Source organism: Arachis duranensis, chromosome 3, assembly GCF_000817695.3.
Source record: "Arachis duranensis cultivar V14167 chromosome 3, aradu.V14167.gnm2.J7QH, whole genome shotgun sequence".
NCBI lineage: Eukaryota > Viridiplantae > Streptophyta > Magnoliopsida > Fabales > Fabaceae > Arachis > Arachis duranensis.
In genome coordinates, this window is record NC_029774.3 from 126,742,657 (window position 1) to 126,758,042 (window position 15,386).

Consider the following 15,386-nt stretch of genomic DNA (forward strand, 5'->3'; position numbering starts at 1 on the left):
TCCTCCGCTCCAAATAAACTGAACCGAGGCAGTGCGTTGGGCCCTCACCGCAGCAGATGACATTGGGGGGAATGGGATTTTGCCTCGCTAAAATACCCAGAGCAGATTGATTTCGCGCCATAACCTTCAAGTATTTAGCGCGAGAACCCTTCGTCAGAGCCAAGGTATAGCAATCAACAAGGCTCCTTCCCCGCCTTCCCTACCCTTCCCTCTGTCAGATCCAACCCACTCCGCTCCATCGTTCTTTCGGTCACCAGGATCCTCTCTCCTCCGTGTAGCTCCCGTGCACGAAGGTGAAGTAGAAGGGGTCGTCGGAGTCTTCTCCTTCTGCCGTGCATGCGTGTGAAGTCGGTGGCGTCCTCCCAATCCATCCGTCCCTGTGTCATCCTTGGCAGCCTTCTCCCCTTTGGCGGTGCTTCCCGTTGCCGATTGCACTAGTCTCCCCTCTCAGTGGTTAGTTCCTCTCCCTCGTCCCAATTTAAGTTTCAGGGCTCTTGAGAAAAATATTCGAGCATCAATTTAATCTTTTTGCTTTATTAATTTTGGTCTGAACAACGTATTTTGATTAATTCTGACCAAATTTTTCTTCAATTTAACAATCAGATTGAATTTTTCCCCAATATCTGAACCCCTGAGTCTTGATGTGTTTTTAGGAGTTAGTTGATTTACTTGTTAAATGCTGAAAAACCTGCTTGCTTTGCGTAGAACCTATGATTGCTTTCTTCCATATCAAGACCCATGCACTGTCTATCTGAATTTAATTTACAATCCTTTAATTTTTTCCATTTATATTTCTCAATATTTTCTGGGTCGAAGTTGAATTTGTGTGGCGAGGGCTTCTGGTGAGTTCATTGCTCTTTTTGCGTTTGTTGTTCGGTGTGGTAGTTCAATAGCTGCTTCGATTAGGACTTGCAACTAAGGTTGTGTTGAGTACATGGGTTGTTGCATTTTCCCTTCCGTTTGATTGTGTTGGTTTTAGTATGTATGTTTCTGATTTTGCGTTCTGTTCACGTTATCAATCGGTGATAATTTTGGAATAACATGGGTCTTGACTCAAGTCCTTTTTTTTTCGAAATTTTTGTATGAGTTTTAATTTGAGCTAATTACAAAAGAACGTTATCTTTTAAAATCAAAGTAGAACAACTGACATAGTATTAATGAAATTATATTTTATAGTGTTGATTAATAAGACTCCGAATAGTCTTCATGTTTTGATGTTGGAGATGTTTGTGTTTTTGAGCTCACCAATGAAAAAGATCTGTTTGATGTTCATATTTGTAGAGCCCAATGCTAGGGTAATGTATTAGAACTTCAGGAACTAAGAGCTCTTAATTCTCAAATAAGGTTAATTTCGCGGAGATGCATCACCTTTTTTTTCCTTTTCTGCATAATCAAACTTTTATATTTGGTTTGTAGCAGGTTTATATATGTATGTACTAAGTATTTTAATTTTAGAATTCTTGTTTTGTCACTTCATGATTGCATAGTTAGATTCTCAAAGTGAAAGTCAAGGCTGTGTTTGGTATAAGGATAAGAAAAAGCGAGGCAGAATTTTCTATGGATTTGTATATATATTTGTAAAATTTGAACAAATTGGAGAGGTTATGAATTCTTTTACAATAATTTCTGAGTCTTTTTCACATTTAAGAACCTTATTAATACATTAAAGATAAAACCATTTTCGAGAGTTGAAATGTTTTATGAAATAGTTTGATTGAATAAAAACCAGGGTTCCAAAGAAGCAAAGTGAGCACTAACTCAAAATGTAGGATTATGAAATAGTTTGATTGAATAACAACCATGGTTCCAAAGATATTTTCCTATTATTCCCTGCACCTTGTGAGTCAACAAGCACACACTTCTGATGATGAGTACAGAGGGTTCTCACAACCTGAACCAAGAGACTCAATCAATTAAACTAGGACTAATGTCATAATGTGAATGTGTATGTGAAAGAAGATTTCAAGTGCAGGAAATCCATGCCTGTTGCTTGAAAATACTGAGATTATTGCTTGCATAACGCAGAGATAGCACGCAATGAACAGCTGAGTTTTTAAAGAACTGTTTGGTTTCTTTGTTCATGAGTTTGCATCACTCCATCCTGCAATGAACAAGATCAGCTTAAGAACCCATCTTGCACTTGAACAGAAATGAATGATTGAATGAAAGAGCAATTACAGTTTTGATAAGGAACTTGTCATGTGAAGTTCTGTCATCCCAAATGAGCATAACAACTCTAAGACCATCTTGTGATTTGTACTGCAACAACTCTCCAGGTGAAAGCCCTCCACCACAAGGCAATGGCCTTGCTGGCTCTCTAACAAGCTTTATTGGATGATAAACTGACCAACCTAGGGGACATCTTCTCAAGAATCTGTTTCTTTACTAGATCATTTACCAGCTTAGTAACATCTTTTCCAGAATCTGTTATGAATGTTTATTTTCCATGGTTTTAATCTCAAGATCTCTCATCAGCTTATCAATATCTTGGTTACCATTGTTCAATGTTTTCTCTAATTTTCGGAGTTAAATTCGGACTTTCTCTGAACTTAATTTGTTTGCATTGAATCAGGTTCTCTGACGAGCGGGTATATCGGAGCTCTGGAATAATTTACTTGGGGTGTATTCCTGTAGCTGCAGCTGTGACAGGTATTACAATAGAGTAGAACCAAAGGGTCTTGCACAAAGTCTTTTGGGCAATTTATTAAGTATTGATTTTTATATTTTTATTTGATATATTTTGATTTTAGTTGAATTGGAGGATCATGTTGTATTATCTTTGTTTTTTTTTTTTGCATTTTTTTCCCCTTAGGCTAGGCATCGGGATTTTGTTGAATGGGTGATTAGTATATGTAAAATGACATTATAGTTTGTCTCGGAGAGTGTTATAGTGAATAGTGGATTTGGTTCCATACTTCCATTACTATTAGTTGTTACAAGTTGAATGTGGAAGGCCTGTTGTATTCCTCGTTTCTATTCATCCTTTAGTTATGTATTCGCATTTTGTACTCCTCAGATTTTATTGCGAATTTGCTTATTAGCGTATGAATGCTGCGTTGAACAGTGTTTTGGTGCATACCTTTGACCCAATTTCGCTGTGTTTAGCATATCAAGCGAGTTACTCAGTTATTTGATTTTAGTTAAATGTGAAAATTGTGCATACTCGTGTTCAGCGTTTCTTTTTATTTTATTTTATTTTATTTCTTTATTTTCCATCAGATTTGTACGTGAAATGTATTTTATTTCTTTTTTTTGCTGCTAGCAATCTGAGTGAGTTGTTTCTTTTTTAATTGAATGCCAAAATCAAGTAATATTCAGTTTTTGAATACTATTCAGTTTTGACTATGAGTGAGTTGTTTCGTTTCTTTTTGTGACAGTTGTGTACGCTTGATATTTTTATATTTCCCCCTTTTTGCTGAGCATGGTTATATGAGATGTTATTATTTGATATGTGTATTCCATGAGGAAAACTGAAGTCTTTTTTTATTTTTCCACTATGTAAATGATTTTGGATGCAGATTTTGAAGGCAAGACAGATCTCAACATTCGTGCTTTAGAGGTTGTGGAAGAACTTAGAACTAAAAGAGCACACAAGCAGGTCAGTTTTTTATTTTTCATTTCTGCATTATTATTCAAATGTTGCCAAGTAGACTCCATCAGTATAATATCATGGGAAGTAGGTATGTTTAGTTGAAAAACCTAAAAGCTTGATAAAAAATCATTATCCATTTGTGTCAGAAATAGGTTAAAAATGCAAGTATACTAGTAGATATATACAATAGTAGTATAGCAGTATATTTGATAATAAAACTATGCATGTTGGGATGTACTTTGGTGCTTGATTGATGAAATTACACGTTAAAAAAAAGTTTTCCTGCACATGTTAGCTTATTGACACATAGATATATAGTGGGTACGAATAATAACTAACCTTTTTTTTATAGTATAATCTCCTCCAGTACGTCAAAGATTAATTTATTACAAGTTATATATACTTATATATTTTTATTTCGTAGATTAATATAATATTCCTCTTTTTCTTTTTCTATTTTTAAGGAACGAATTTTATTTTCCATTTCAAATATTTGCCATCGGACCCAGAGTTTCTTTCTTCCAGTAATTTTTTTGAAAGTGCAGCATTTTTCAATGAGTAAGCAAATTTCTCCTACATTTCTCGTGCTTCTGTATTATCCTATATGCTATTAAATGCGTGTTTTATTATTCGGTTTAACAGTCAATTGCCCATTCTATATCAAGTGTTAATTACTTACTGTTATCTCGTGGTTGGACTCTATATTACGATTTGTCGTCGTTTCAATTTTTTCATCAAACTAGATATCGATAAGAGCTGGATTTCAAAGTCACGAGTTGGTGCAGAATATAGGGACGGTTTGACCAGATTCTTAGATTTTGCATTTTCCAATGCATCATCTGATGGGATGATACGTTGTCCATGTCCGAAGTGTGGTTTCCGCCTCTTACAAAATAGAGAGGATGCGTTCGATCACTTGGTGATCAACCCTTTCCCGTCTACTTACACATTTTGGATCCATCACGGTGAGAGACGCGAGGTCGAGCCCTCTTCTGACCGACAAGAAGATCAATCTGAACAACATTTGAACGCTCCGATGCTTGATATGGTCCACGATGCATTCAACTTCTCAGGACTTCCTGGTCCCGAAGACGACTCGGAGAATGAACCGGACAACGGCCCTATGGATGAGTTGCCTAACTTATACAATGAACCTAGTCGAGAGACCCGCAACTTTCACGACCTACTCGAAGACGGGGAGCAGAAGTTATACCCAGGATGTACAAAGTTCTCTAAGTTGTCCTTCTTGGTGAGGCTCTATCACATTAAGTCCATGTGCGGAGTGAGCGATAAGGCCTTCGGAATGATATTGGAATTGCTCGCGGACGCGTTTGAGCATGCCCGGATTCCATCTACTGTGCACGATGCCAAAAAAGTTATAAGAAAACTCGGTCTCGAGTACAAGAAGATAGATGCATGTCCAAATGACTGCATGCTATACCAGGGCAACGACCAAGAGCTGACCAAATGCAAGCAGTGTGGGACATCGAGATGGAAGCATAAGACTAAGAAGAACTCTATGGTGAGGATCAAGACGGTTGTCAAGAAGAACGGCAAACCACAAGCGGCGAAGATTCTTCGTTACTTCCCCCTTATTCCACGATTGCAGAGGTTATATATGTCTAGTAAAACAGCCGTTGACATGCTGTGGCATAAGAGAAGTCCTAACTCTGATGGTATGTATAGGCATCCAAGGGACGCCGAGGCATGGAAGTCATTTGACGTACGATATCCCGACTTCTCTCGTGATCCGCGTAGTGTTCGCCTAGCATTAGCTAGCGATGGCTTTAACCCTTTTGGGAACATGAGCTCGAAGTACTCAATTTGGCCAGTGGTTCTTATCCCGTATAACATGCCGCCTTGGATTTGCATGAAACCCACTTCGTTCATCCTCTCTATGATTATTGCTGGTCCTAAAATGCCTGGAAATGACATAGACGTGTACCTAGAGCCGTTGATCAACGAGTTGAAGCAATTATGGAGGGGTGTTGAAACTTATGATGCAGTTGAGAAAAAAACCTTCAAGATGCAAGCTGTGTTGATGTGGACAATCAGTGATTTTCCAGGGTTGGGGAACTTATCTGGGTGGAACACGTACGGTGGGAGAGCTTGTCCTGCGTGCAATTTGGATGCTGAAACTAACCGCCTTACACACAGCCAGAAATGGTGTTTCATGGGTCATCGTCGCTTTCTCAATCATGAACACAAATACAGAAAAGACCGGTACTCCTTTGATGGAAAGTTAGAGGATAGAGGTCCGCCGATTAGAGTCTCTGGTAGAGACATTCTCGGGCAGTTAGAGGGTGTGCATGTCCAATTTGGCAAGGTGCAATCGGTTACGGGGAAAAGGACACGCGGACAGCAAACTCCCATGCAAGACGAGACTCCTTGGAAGAAGAGGAGTATATTCTTTGAGCTGCCATATTGGGAGAACAATGAATTGCGTCACAACCTTGATGTCATGCACATAGAGAAGAATGTCTGCGACAACATTGTATTCACCATAATGAACGAGAAAGGTAAGTCTAAAGACCATATTAAAGCTCGAAGAGACCTCCAGTCGATGGGAATCAAGCATGATTTGTGGCCACGGGAAGATGGAAAGTACCCATCTGCCATCTTCACCATGACCAATTCACAGAAGGAGCTCTTTCTACGGACTATCAAGAACGTAGTCTTTCCAGATGGATACGCTAGCAACATTTCCCGCTGCGTGGATTTACGACAGCGCAAGTTGTCGGGGCTGAAAAGCCACGACTATCACATTCTAATGGAATATCTACTTCCAATCGCGTTAAGGAATGCATTGCCTCTCCAAGTGTCTTCTGTCCTGGCGGATTTGTCATCTTTTTTTCGTCGATTATGCAGCAAATCCATAGACCCTCAACAACTTCCTCTCCTTCAGAGTCACGTGGTTCATACTCTGTGTCGTATGGAGACGATTTTCCCTCCTTCTTTCTTCACAGTGATGGTTCACTTGACAGTGCATCTGGTCGAGGAGGTGCGTCTCGGTGGGCCAATGCATTATCGGTGGATGTACCCAATTGAACGGTAATTATCAAACAAAATTATTAATTTTGCCATTAATTAGTGCTTATGACACGTGTTATATTCCCAAAGGTACCTATGTCGTCTCAAGCAGTACGTGCGTAACAGATCACAACCAGAGGGCTCAATTGCAGAGGGATACTTATCCGAAGAGATTCTCGTATTCTGTTCAAGGTACTTAGATAATGTTGAGAGTAGGATTAATCGACCATCCCATGTTGACGATCGACCGCGTGAAGTCATGCCTGATGAGAGTGCAACCATGTTCCCAGAGGTTGGAAAGGCGGTCGGGGCTGCTTCTTTTTACACCCTCACACCAACTGAAAAATTACAAGCTCACCGTCACGTATTGGTCAATTGCCTGGCCGTGGAAAAATATCTTGAGTAAGTGCATTTGAAAGTATCTACTTCGTATTGATTTTCTATGGTTGGAGAACCTGACGTGACATTTTTGTGACGTTTGTAGTGAGTTTAGGGCGATCACAAAGAGAAAGTTACGAAGTAAGACAAGGTCAGAGTCTAAGATAGACAATGTTGTGCACAGAGAATTTTCTGATTGGTTCAATCGTAAGGTGAAACGTCTCAATCATTTATACACATACATATTAATAATGGTGTCATATTATTCGTATCCCAAGATAATGAATATTCAATACTTTAACTTCCAGGTTACATTGGAAAGCAGCATGCACCCAAACGAATTGCAGTGGCTTGCATGTGGGCCCAATGTTCAAGTTAGCCGCTATACATCCTACAACGTAAATGGATTTAAGTTCAGAACCCTATCGAGAGAGGAAGGGTCGAAAACCCAAAATAGTGGGGTGTATGTCACTTCTGACACTAGGAGTTACGCAAGCAAGCGCGATAGTAATGTTGCCGTTGGTAGCGTCTCGTATTACGGAAAGCTGATGGACATCATTGAGCTAAATTACAGTGGTCAATTCACAGTCGTCTTGTTTAGATGTATCTGGGCAAACACCACATCTGGCAGAGGTATAAAAAGGGACTCTTTGGGACACACAGTGGTTAACTTCTCTCATCCAATTCATACCGGTGATCGAGAAGATGATGAACCTTATATTCTTGCCTCTGAGGCTCGCCTAGTGTACTATGTTGAGGATGACGCTGATAAAGAATGGAGCGTGGTAATCCATGTGAACCCAAGGGACATGTTTGAAATGGGTGAAGATATAGGACAATGTAATTTCGAATTTTCTCCCCAACCGATCCTGACTGGGTTGGCTGAGTTTGACATCGAAAGTTTGTCATTGAGACGGGACACCGATTTGGAGGAACCAACCACTGATGCCATCGATAATTGCGACGAGGCTGCCTATATATAGATGTATTCAGATACTAATTCTGGACATGTGCGCTATTTTTATAGTGTATATCACCGTTGAGGGTTATAAGATTGCATAAATATTAATTAGCAACTAGCATATAATAGATTCTTAGAAATTGGATACACCTGATGTATATTCCTATTTATTTACAAGTAATTTACCTGGAGAATGTGATTTTTTAAACATATGTATTGCTCAATTTATTTAATCAATTAAGATGTTACTAGATTGTAATTGACCCTATATATTGACTCATCTGATCTTTTTTGCCAGGGAAATTTGAAGAGAGTGACCTCTTCCTTTGTGCCTCTAGCGTCTTGTTTTGCAAGGCGATGATTGAGGCCTCCCCGTTCTCCTCACTCGAGCAATCAAGGTCATTCGCAAGAGACCTGTGGTTCAACAAGTTGCCCATTCAGTCATGGCTGGACACATTCTCAGCACACATGCACTTACTTGATGCTATTACTATTGCGCGTGGGGATATTAGGGAGGTAAGTTGTCATGTGTCTGCTCGTATAACCGCTGCTTGGCTTTATTTCAACCTGCCATAGCAAATTCAGATGTTTTATTGTCTTTAATTAAAAGGCACTTTCTGAAGGGGCTGACATATTTGAAAAATGGACATTGCAGGCATTGCTTCAATTCGCAACAAAGTACCGAAAAAAATTCGGCTTCGGGTTCGTCACTAGCACGAACCTGCGCCTTTCGCAACAAATACTGGAGGAGGTGCAGGTACCGTAGCTAATCTTTTAAACTAGTGACTGTATGATTTAAGGAAAATAAATCAAAATAATAATAAGGGAGTAAGTGAATGGGAAGAAAAGCAAAGAGTGTGAGTGGGATTATAATTATTTTGTCAGACGAGTGAGGAAGAAGAATGTGGTTGTGAATGAAATGAGATGAAGACTTGTGTCTCTGTTGGGGATGCTGGTTACATCATCATATTATTGATTATTAACAACACCTCATAAGTGAGTGCATCTAGTTAACTCAATCCTAAAACCCTATTGTTTGTAAGATTACAATAATAATTGTTTATGCATTTTGTATGTTGATAAGTATATTTATTTTCCTCTTAAGCAAAAAATTCTCAAACTTTTGAACATGCTGTCTACGTGATTATGTGTGTGCCTTGAACTCAGGTTTCTGTTTTTGTTTGTTGTTTCTTCTTCCAATTAAAGAATGGAGGAGGCAGTGCGTTACTTATGAGGGGTAGGTGTTTACCATCTTCCCTCCCATCATTTTCCCATTTGATTATGACGTCTTCATGATTGAGTTACTAAACATGTTTGTTACTTGTTAGGTACAATTATTTTGTGATTGTTTATTCCCGTTGAGAAAAGTTTGTTTGTTTAGTGTTTTTGTTAAAATAATTTGACGTGACAGATTGAGCCTCTCTTGTATTTTAGAAATTGTTAGCTTATTTTCAAAGGACTAATTAATTAGTTCATCATTTGGTTTGATGTGACGTCTAAGAAATCACCACTCTAGTATTATACAGTGTCTTTTCCTTGGACGCTCCTAAGTATGACTTTCAGTGATATTATTTAAAGAAAGAAAGAAAGAAATGGAGGAACAGGTTGGTATATATTTCCGACCTATGTTTCTGATCTATACCACCATGTCAATTCAAATTTGTCTAGCATGTCCATTACTGATCTATAACTCTGAGTCGTCTGGCTGATTTTGGCATGTTCTTAAGTTGAGACGTGAAGCATTAAATGTTGCTGAAGTATATAGCTATTGCCTCTGGTTAGTGTTGTTAATGATTTTTTGCGACCAACTACTATACCTTATCAGCTGCAACTTTATTAAACTTGTGCAGGCACGATATCAGAATAGTCTGCAAGTTGAACTTGAAACGGCGTCTCGGGAGGAATTCATTCTTATAGAAAGAGGTCTTACGAAACTATGGGAACGTAAGCCAAACCAGCAGTTTATAACATGGTGCTATTTTGTGCTTTGTTTTTTGTAAAATTTGTGACTTCTAATAACTTGTTTGCTTATGGTGTATCCGTCAGGTTTGTCTCGGGAAAATACTCTAGATGTTTCCGAAGAGACCGGCGAGGTAGTTCAAGATTCGATGCTCGAAGAAGACGTTGCGCCAGATAGTTCTGATGAGGTTGTCTCTAAAGGACACCAACCTTCCATCATAACCTTTGACCTCAATAAAACTCCAGAGGAGAATGATATTTGCTGACTCAACTCTTTATTATTAGTCTCTCTTATCTCACGAAATATTAGGACTGAACTGAACAAAGTGACTATTTGTGATTATTCCTTTGCCGGTTGAATTCGACGTTCTGATAATGAATTTGGAATAGATTAAACTCAAATTACTATATATCTAACATTAGATTTATTTAAGTTTTGCATGCATAAGTTTATTTTTTATTTTATCTTTAATCTTATTTTATTTTTTATCTAATTTTATGTTTTTCACTTTAAAATTTACCAGTGATCAAACTCTAGACTTTTTAGATATGGAGTTTTGATATCATTCCAAAATTTTTAATTTGTAGAAAAAGACAACAGAATAGTTATTTTGTTAACAATATATTATTTAATTATGATAAACGTTTTAATTGAATCAATATAATCAAGGGCATGTCTGCCTCCTTACTCCTTCATCTCACTGAATAAACATAAACGAAATAATAATAATATATGAAGCAGGGGAAATCAAAATATTAAATGGGCAGAGAGAAATTTAAAAATGTTTATTGATTTGATAGTAAACATTTTTTATAAATATACGAGGTTAATCCAAAGACACATATAATTCATTAATGATTTTCTTGAAAGCTGGAGAATCGTTGACTCCAATATATGGAACAGTTGTCTAATTCTTACTTTTACTAGTCAGAATATTATAATATGCAAAAGTAAAAAGCTCGATTTGAATAGCTTCTTAAAATAACCAATAAACCTTTTTTATCAATTCTCTTAATTCATCATCTGTTCAAGTTTACACTACTCATGATTAATAAATATAAAAGTAAAAAAAAGGAGAGAAGAAGAACACAATAGATTACTTCAAATATGTAATCAAAATAGTCTCAAATACTTCTTAAAAATTAATATATACATAACACAATAATTTGTTCGTTAAGTATTTATGTTTTTTTTTATTAGTTTAAATTTTGAAAGAAATAATATTATGATATGATTTTAGAATTTTATATCTAAAAATCTTAGAATTCGATCTTTAATAAATTTTAAAAATAAAAAATAACATAAAATAAATAAAAAACGGAAAAACTATGAAAATTTAAATAAGTAAAAAAAAGGCATTTGTTTGAAATGAGTATTAAAAATTGTAACTATTTATATTATTTTTTTTATTAATTTAAATTTTAAAAAATTAATTCCATAATAGGAACGATGAAGAATAAAATATAAATTTATAAAAAGCATATATATTATTCCAGTTTATGGAATTAATTAATCTATCATTATAATGTATAAACAAATAAGTCATATGTATTGAATATTTTATTAGTAGCGATATGCAAATGATAATATTAATGTATGAATTGAAGAGAGTAAACAAAACAACATTTTATATTAATGTATGAATTGAAGAGAATAAGCAAAAACTATTAGCGTCTATTATAAAATTTAAAAAATAGACCTAACGAGCTCTGAGAATAAAACTAACATAAATATTTGTTTATAAATATATAGATAACAAACTAATAATAATCGTTAAGTATTTATTTTTTAATTGTAATTTTTCCTTCAATACCTACTAATACTTTTAAAAAAGTTACAAAAAACCGAAAAACACAAACTGAAATTTTAAATTAGATAAGCCACCGCCCAGCAAATCCTTATTTTTTCCCTAATACCAATAATCCTTATTGGAGCTTGCTTCGTCAACGTCCAGTACCTCTCTTCCACGTCCGTCTCTGCGGTGTGCCAACTTCCTGGAATCCCTTCCCTCGCTGTCCGATACTCGGTGGTTCCTCTCTTACCCTCAAACTAGTCATCCCGCTGGAGGTAAGCACGATTAATCCTGAATATTATTATGCTCTAACCTACTACTGATTTCATTCCCCAACCGCATCGTTCCATGCTCCAACTCACCTTCAATTCATCTCTCTCTTTTTTAATCTGTCATTATCTTCATTTTAAGAACGCTATTGCTGATCCTAATAATAACATTTATCTACGATGTACATCCATTATATTATATATTTAATTAACAAATACTCTGCTTATATATTAGGATTACTAATTACTAATTAATTAATAAATGGCAAGTAATGAGAGACGTTTAGGCACCAAAAACAAAATTAAAGAAACAGCATAATCTTACTGTCGTCTTGACTAATGATTTCCTTTCTGACTCCCTCTCACCCCCGGTTATTTTTTTTTTCATAATTTCTCTCATTAATGAAGAGAATAATGAAGAGCCGCCCTGCACCATACGTTGCAATGTCTATTTAGATTTATTTTCTATTAATATGATTAATTAATTAAGCTTCTTCAAGAATTTGTTGTAATTCCACATTGAAGTGCTATTTTCTATTTTAAATTGAGTATTATTATTGTACTTTTGAGTATTATTATTGTACTTTTGAGTACGTTTGGAAGAACCCGAATTTTATGTGTACTAATCTTGTACTATTTTCTATTCGAATGCAGTTGGGACCTCTGATAATTTATATTATGATGTATAATATTAATTGTTATATTCGGGTTAATAAAAATGATACATGAATAATTATATTTAACATAAATAATTGAATTAATTGTGAATAAATTAATTTTTTTTATGCCCCACATATTTGATTTCTTTGTTAACATGCTATCTCAACTCATGTACTCATGTAACCGGGGTATGCCGGTGTCCTTTTTGCATGTCAATTAATATTATTATGTATATAATTAATTGTTATTACTTCGTTTTAATTCGAATGCAGTTGGGAAAGATGCCTCGGGTAGGTCGTTTCACGAAGAAAGCCCGTATAGACAGTGCATGTCAACAGCCTCAAGTGGGAGGTAATGCAGCTTCAACTTCCCAGAGAGCGGACTGCCCAATTCTACCATCCAATTCTAGTGCCCCCACCTCCTCATCTTTGCGCCCCTTTCGTCCGCCCCGAACCGAACCACTGCCTGCTCCACAAGCTTCCATGAATGATGTTCAAAACTCGGAGCCGGACGCCGAAGAGGTAGACCAGGAAGCAGATGAGGTAGATTCTCTTGACCAACATGTTGATAACCTTCTTGCTGCACAGAATGCTCAGAAGCGCAAGGGACGCAAGACCACAGAATTTTGGGATGTTAAAACAATTGGTATAAGAGAACTTTATTTAATTCTACTTTTCATTGCCCTATTTCTCTATGATGTATTCGCAACTTGACTCCAATGGTAGCTAATTAAGAATTAATATATTTTACAGAATCCGATGGCACAATCAAACAGGTCAAACTGAGTGTGAAGGAAGCTATGAAGCCACCTAACGGAAGAAAGGTCGTACTCAGGTTTAACAATGCACTGCAACCAGTTGGGGATGAAGCAGGTCTACTGAGCGGCGTTATGGGACTGCTAGGATCTGACTACACCAAATTCCCAATTCACGAGAGGGACTGGAGAAAGGTTCGCACCAGGGACAAAGTCTATAATGAAATAGTAAAGATAAAATGTTATTTTTATTTCTTCGTACCATTCCAAACTCATACTTTGAACACTACTCACTGTTTAATTTTAATGTTGCAGGAAATGTTCCATTTTGAAGAAGATAGTAGAGGAATTATAAAAGGTATAATATCCAAGATGCTAGGAAGGGCTTGGAAGGAAACAAGAAACAGATTATACCATCGCTACTATGACGCAGAACTTTCACTTGCAGCAAATATTGAAAACCGCCCAGATGGAATTACTGCAGACCATTGGAAAAGATTTCTCGATTATCGCAACAGCGAAGAGACACAGGTAATATAGTTATGTTTCATAACAGACAAAGTTCATTTATGTCACATTTAGTTCGTCAGAACTAGTGTCTAGTAACTCTTAAATTAATGGCATGACAGGATAAGTGTAAGAAAAATGCCGAGAATCGATCAAAGCAGCTTTACACCCACACTGGTGGATCGAAAAGCTTGGCAAGGCTCGGAGAAGAAGAGGTAATCTAATTTTGGGAATGTTTTTGAACTATCTGTTCCTCTACCCTATTCACTTTGTCTTCATTATTGGTACAGTCGGAACGACAAGGGAGGATAGTTAGTAGAGGAGAGTTGTATCTCTTAACGCACAAAAAAACCAATGGCTCCTATATCCATGATGCAGCTCGCGCTATTGGAGTAAGTAATGTGTTCAGAATCAGGAAGTAGTTTCTCCTATGTTTTAATTTTTAAAATTTTATTGGAAGTCTGTGCGGTTAGCGACTAGCTAATAAATGCTCTTAATTGCTTATCTATGTGTGTAGGAAAGAATTGAGGCTATTGAGCAAGGCGATGAATCTTCTAGACTGTTATCCCAGAATGATTCGCTTGCTCAAGCTCTCGGAAGAGAGCGCCCGGGTAGGGTGCGTGGAATGGGGTTGGGACCGACTTCTAGTCAAGTCTTCGGTATGAATTCCAATCAACAGAGCAATGGTTTTGAAAGGGAGGAGACCCAAAGGGTGCTGCTTGAACTGCAAGCAGAGTTGCCAGCAGAGAAATTGAAAAGGAAGGCAGTGGAGGATGAAGTAGTAGTCGAGAAGACCAAAAGACAGGCAGTGGAGGATGAAGTAGCAGCCGAGAAGACCAAAAGACAGGCAATGGAGGATGAAGTAGCAGCTGGGAAGGTCAGGATGCAGGCAATGGAGAGTGCTTTGATATGTCTACTTCAAGGGCAAGGTAGGAAGCTGCCATCAGACGTCGCAACATGGATGAGTGCGTTGGAGGGACAAAATAGAAAGTAGTTCTTAGGATTGTGGAACATTTTCTTCTTTCAGATATACACTTTTATTTTGTTAATTATGCAACTCTTAGTAAGGAGTACACTTTGTTGATATTCGGATAATTATATTAATTAAATTAATGGTTTTGCTATTGTCGTTTACCCTGCAATTTATTTTTCAAGATTTTAAATAATTTAACTTACTAATATTAAGAACGATTTAAAAAAAACGAAAAAAAAGCTCATTGAAATAAAAAACAGCGTGGATTGCCAGTGTACAAAACAGTATTTTTGCGGCCATTTAACTGGAAAATAGTGGCGGTTGCGAACTAGCCGTTAGAAATTTGAAAATTCAGGTTAGGAAATAGCGGCGGTTAAAAACCGCCGCCAGTTACATTTGAAAAAAACATTGGCTGTTAAACCGCGACATTTCCAAACCGCCGGTAAATGCATTAGCCTTTAAACCGTGGCCATTAAACAGCGGCGGTTTCAAACCGCCGAACATTTCGTG

General features: G+C 37.0%; 3 protein-coding genes across 3 annotated transcripts; all 3 read left to right on the forward strand.

The window, feature by feature from the left end:
* Positions 1–3,515: 3,515 nt before the first annotated feature.
* Positions 3,516–10,357, forward strand: LOC110272503 (uric acid degradation bifunctional protein TTL). The gene is made up of 5 exons (XM_021139245.2): positions 3,516–3,598; positions 8,260–8,477; positions 8,617–8,718; positions 9,812–9,905; positions 10,008–10,357. Exons 2-5 carry the CDS (start codon positions 8,319–8,321, stop codon positions 10,184–10,186), a joined length of 534 nt encoding a protein of 177 aa, XP_020994904.1. The 5' UTR covers positions 3,516–3,598; positions 8,260–8,318; the 3' UTR covers positions 10,187–10,357.
* Positions 4,234–8,244, forward strand: LOC110278784 (uncharacterized). The gene is made up of 2 exons (XM_052259453.1): positions 4,234–7,212; positions 7,309–8,244. Exon 1 carries the CDS (start codon positions 4,440–4,442, stop codon positions 6,645–6,647), a length of 2,208 nt encoding a protein of 735 aa, XP_052115413.1. The 5' UTR covers positions 4,234–4,439; the 3' UTR covers positions 6,648–7,212; positions 7,309–8,244.
* Positions 10,358–11,779: 1,422 nt separating the features above from the next.
* On the forward strand, positions 11,780–14,897 carry LOC107481084 (uncharacterized). Its single transcript, XM_052258530.1, has 7 exons — positions 11,780–11,988; positions 12,915–13,287; positions 13,395–13,591; positions 13,712–13,927; positions 14,026–14,118; positions 14,194–14,295; positions 14,421–14,897. Exons 2-7 carry the CDS (start codon positions 12,924–12,926, stop codon positions 14,895–14,897), a joined length of 1,449 nt encoding a protein of 482 aa, XP_052114490.1. The 5' UTR covers positions 11,780–11,988; positions 12,915–12,923.
* Positions 14,898–15,386: the final 489 nt, after the last annotated feature.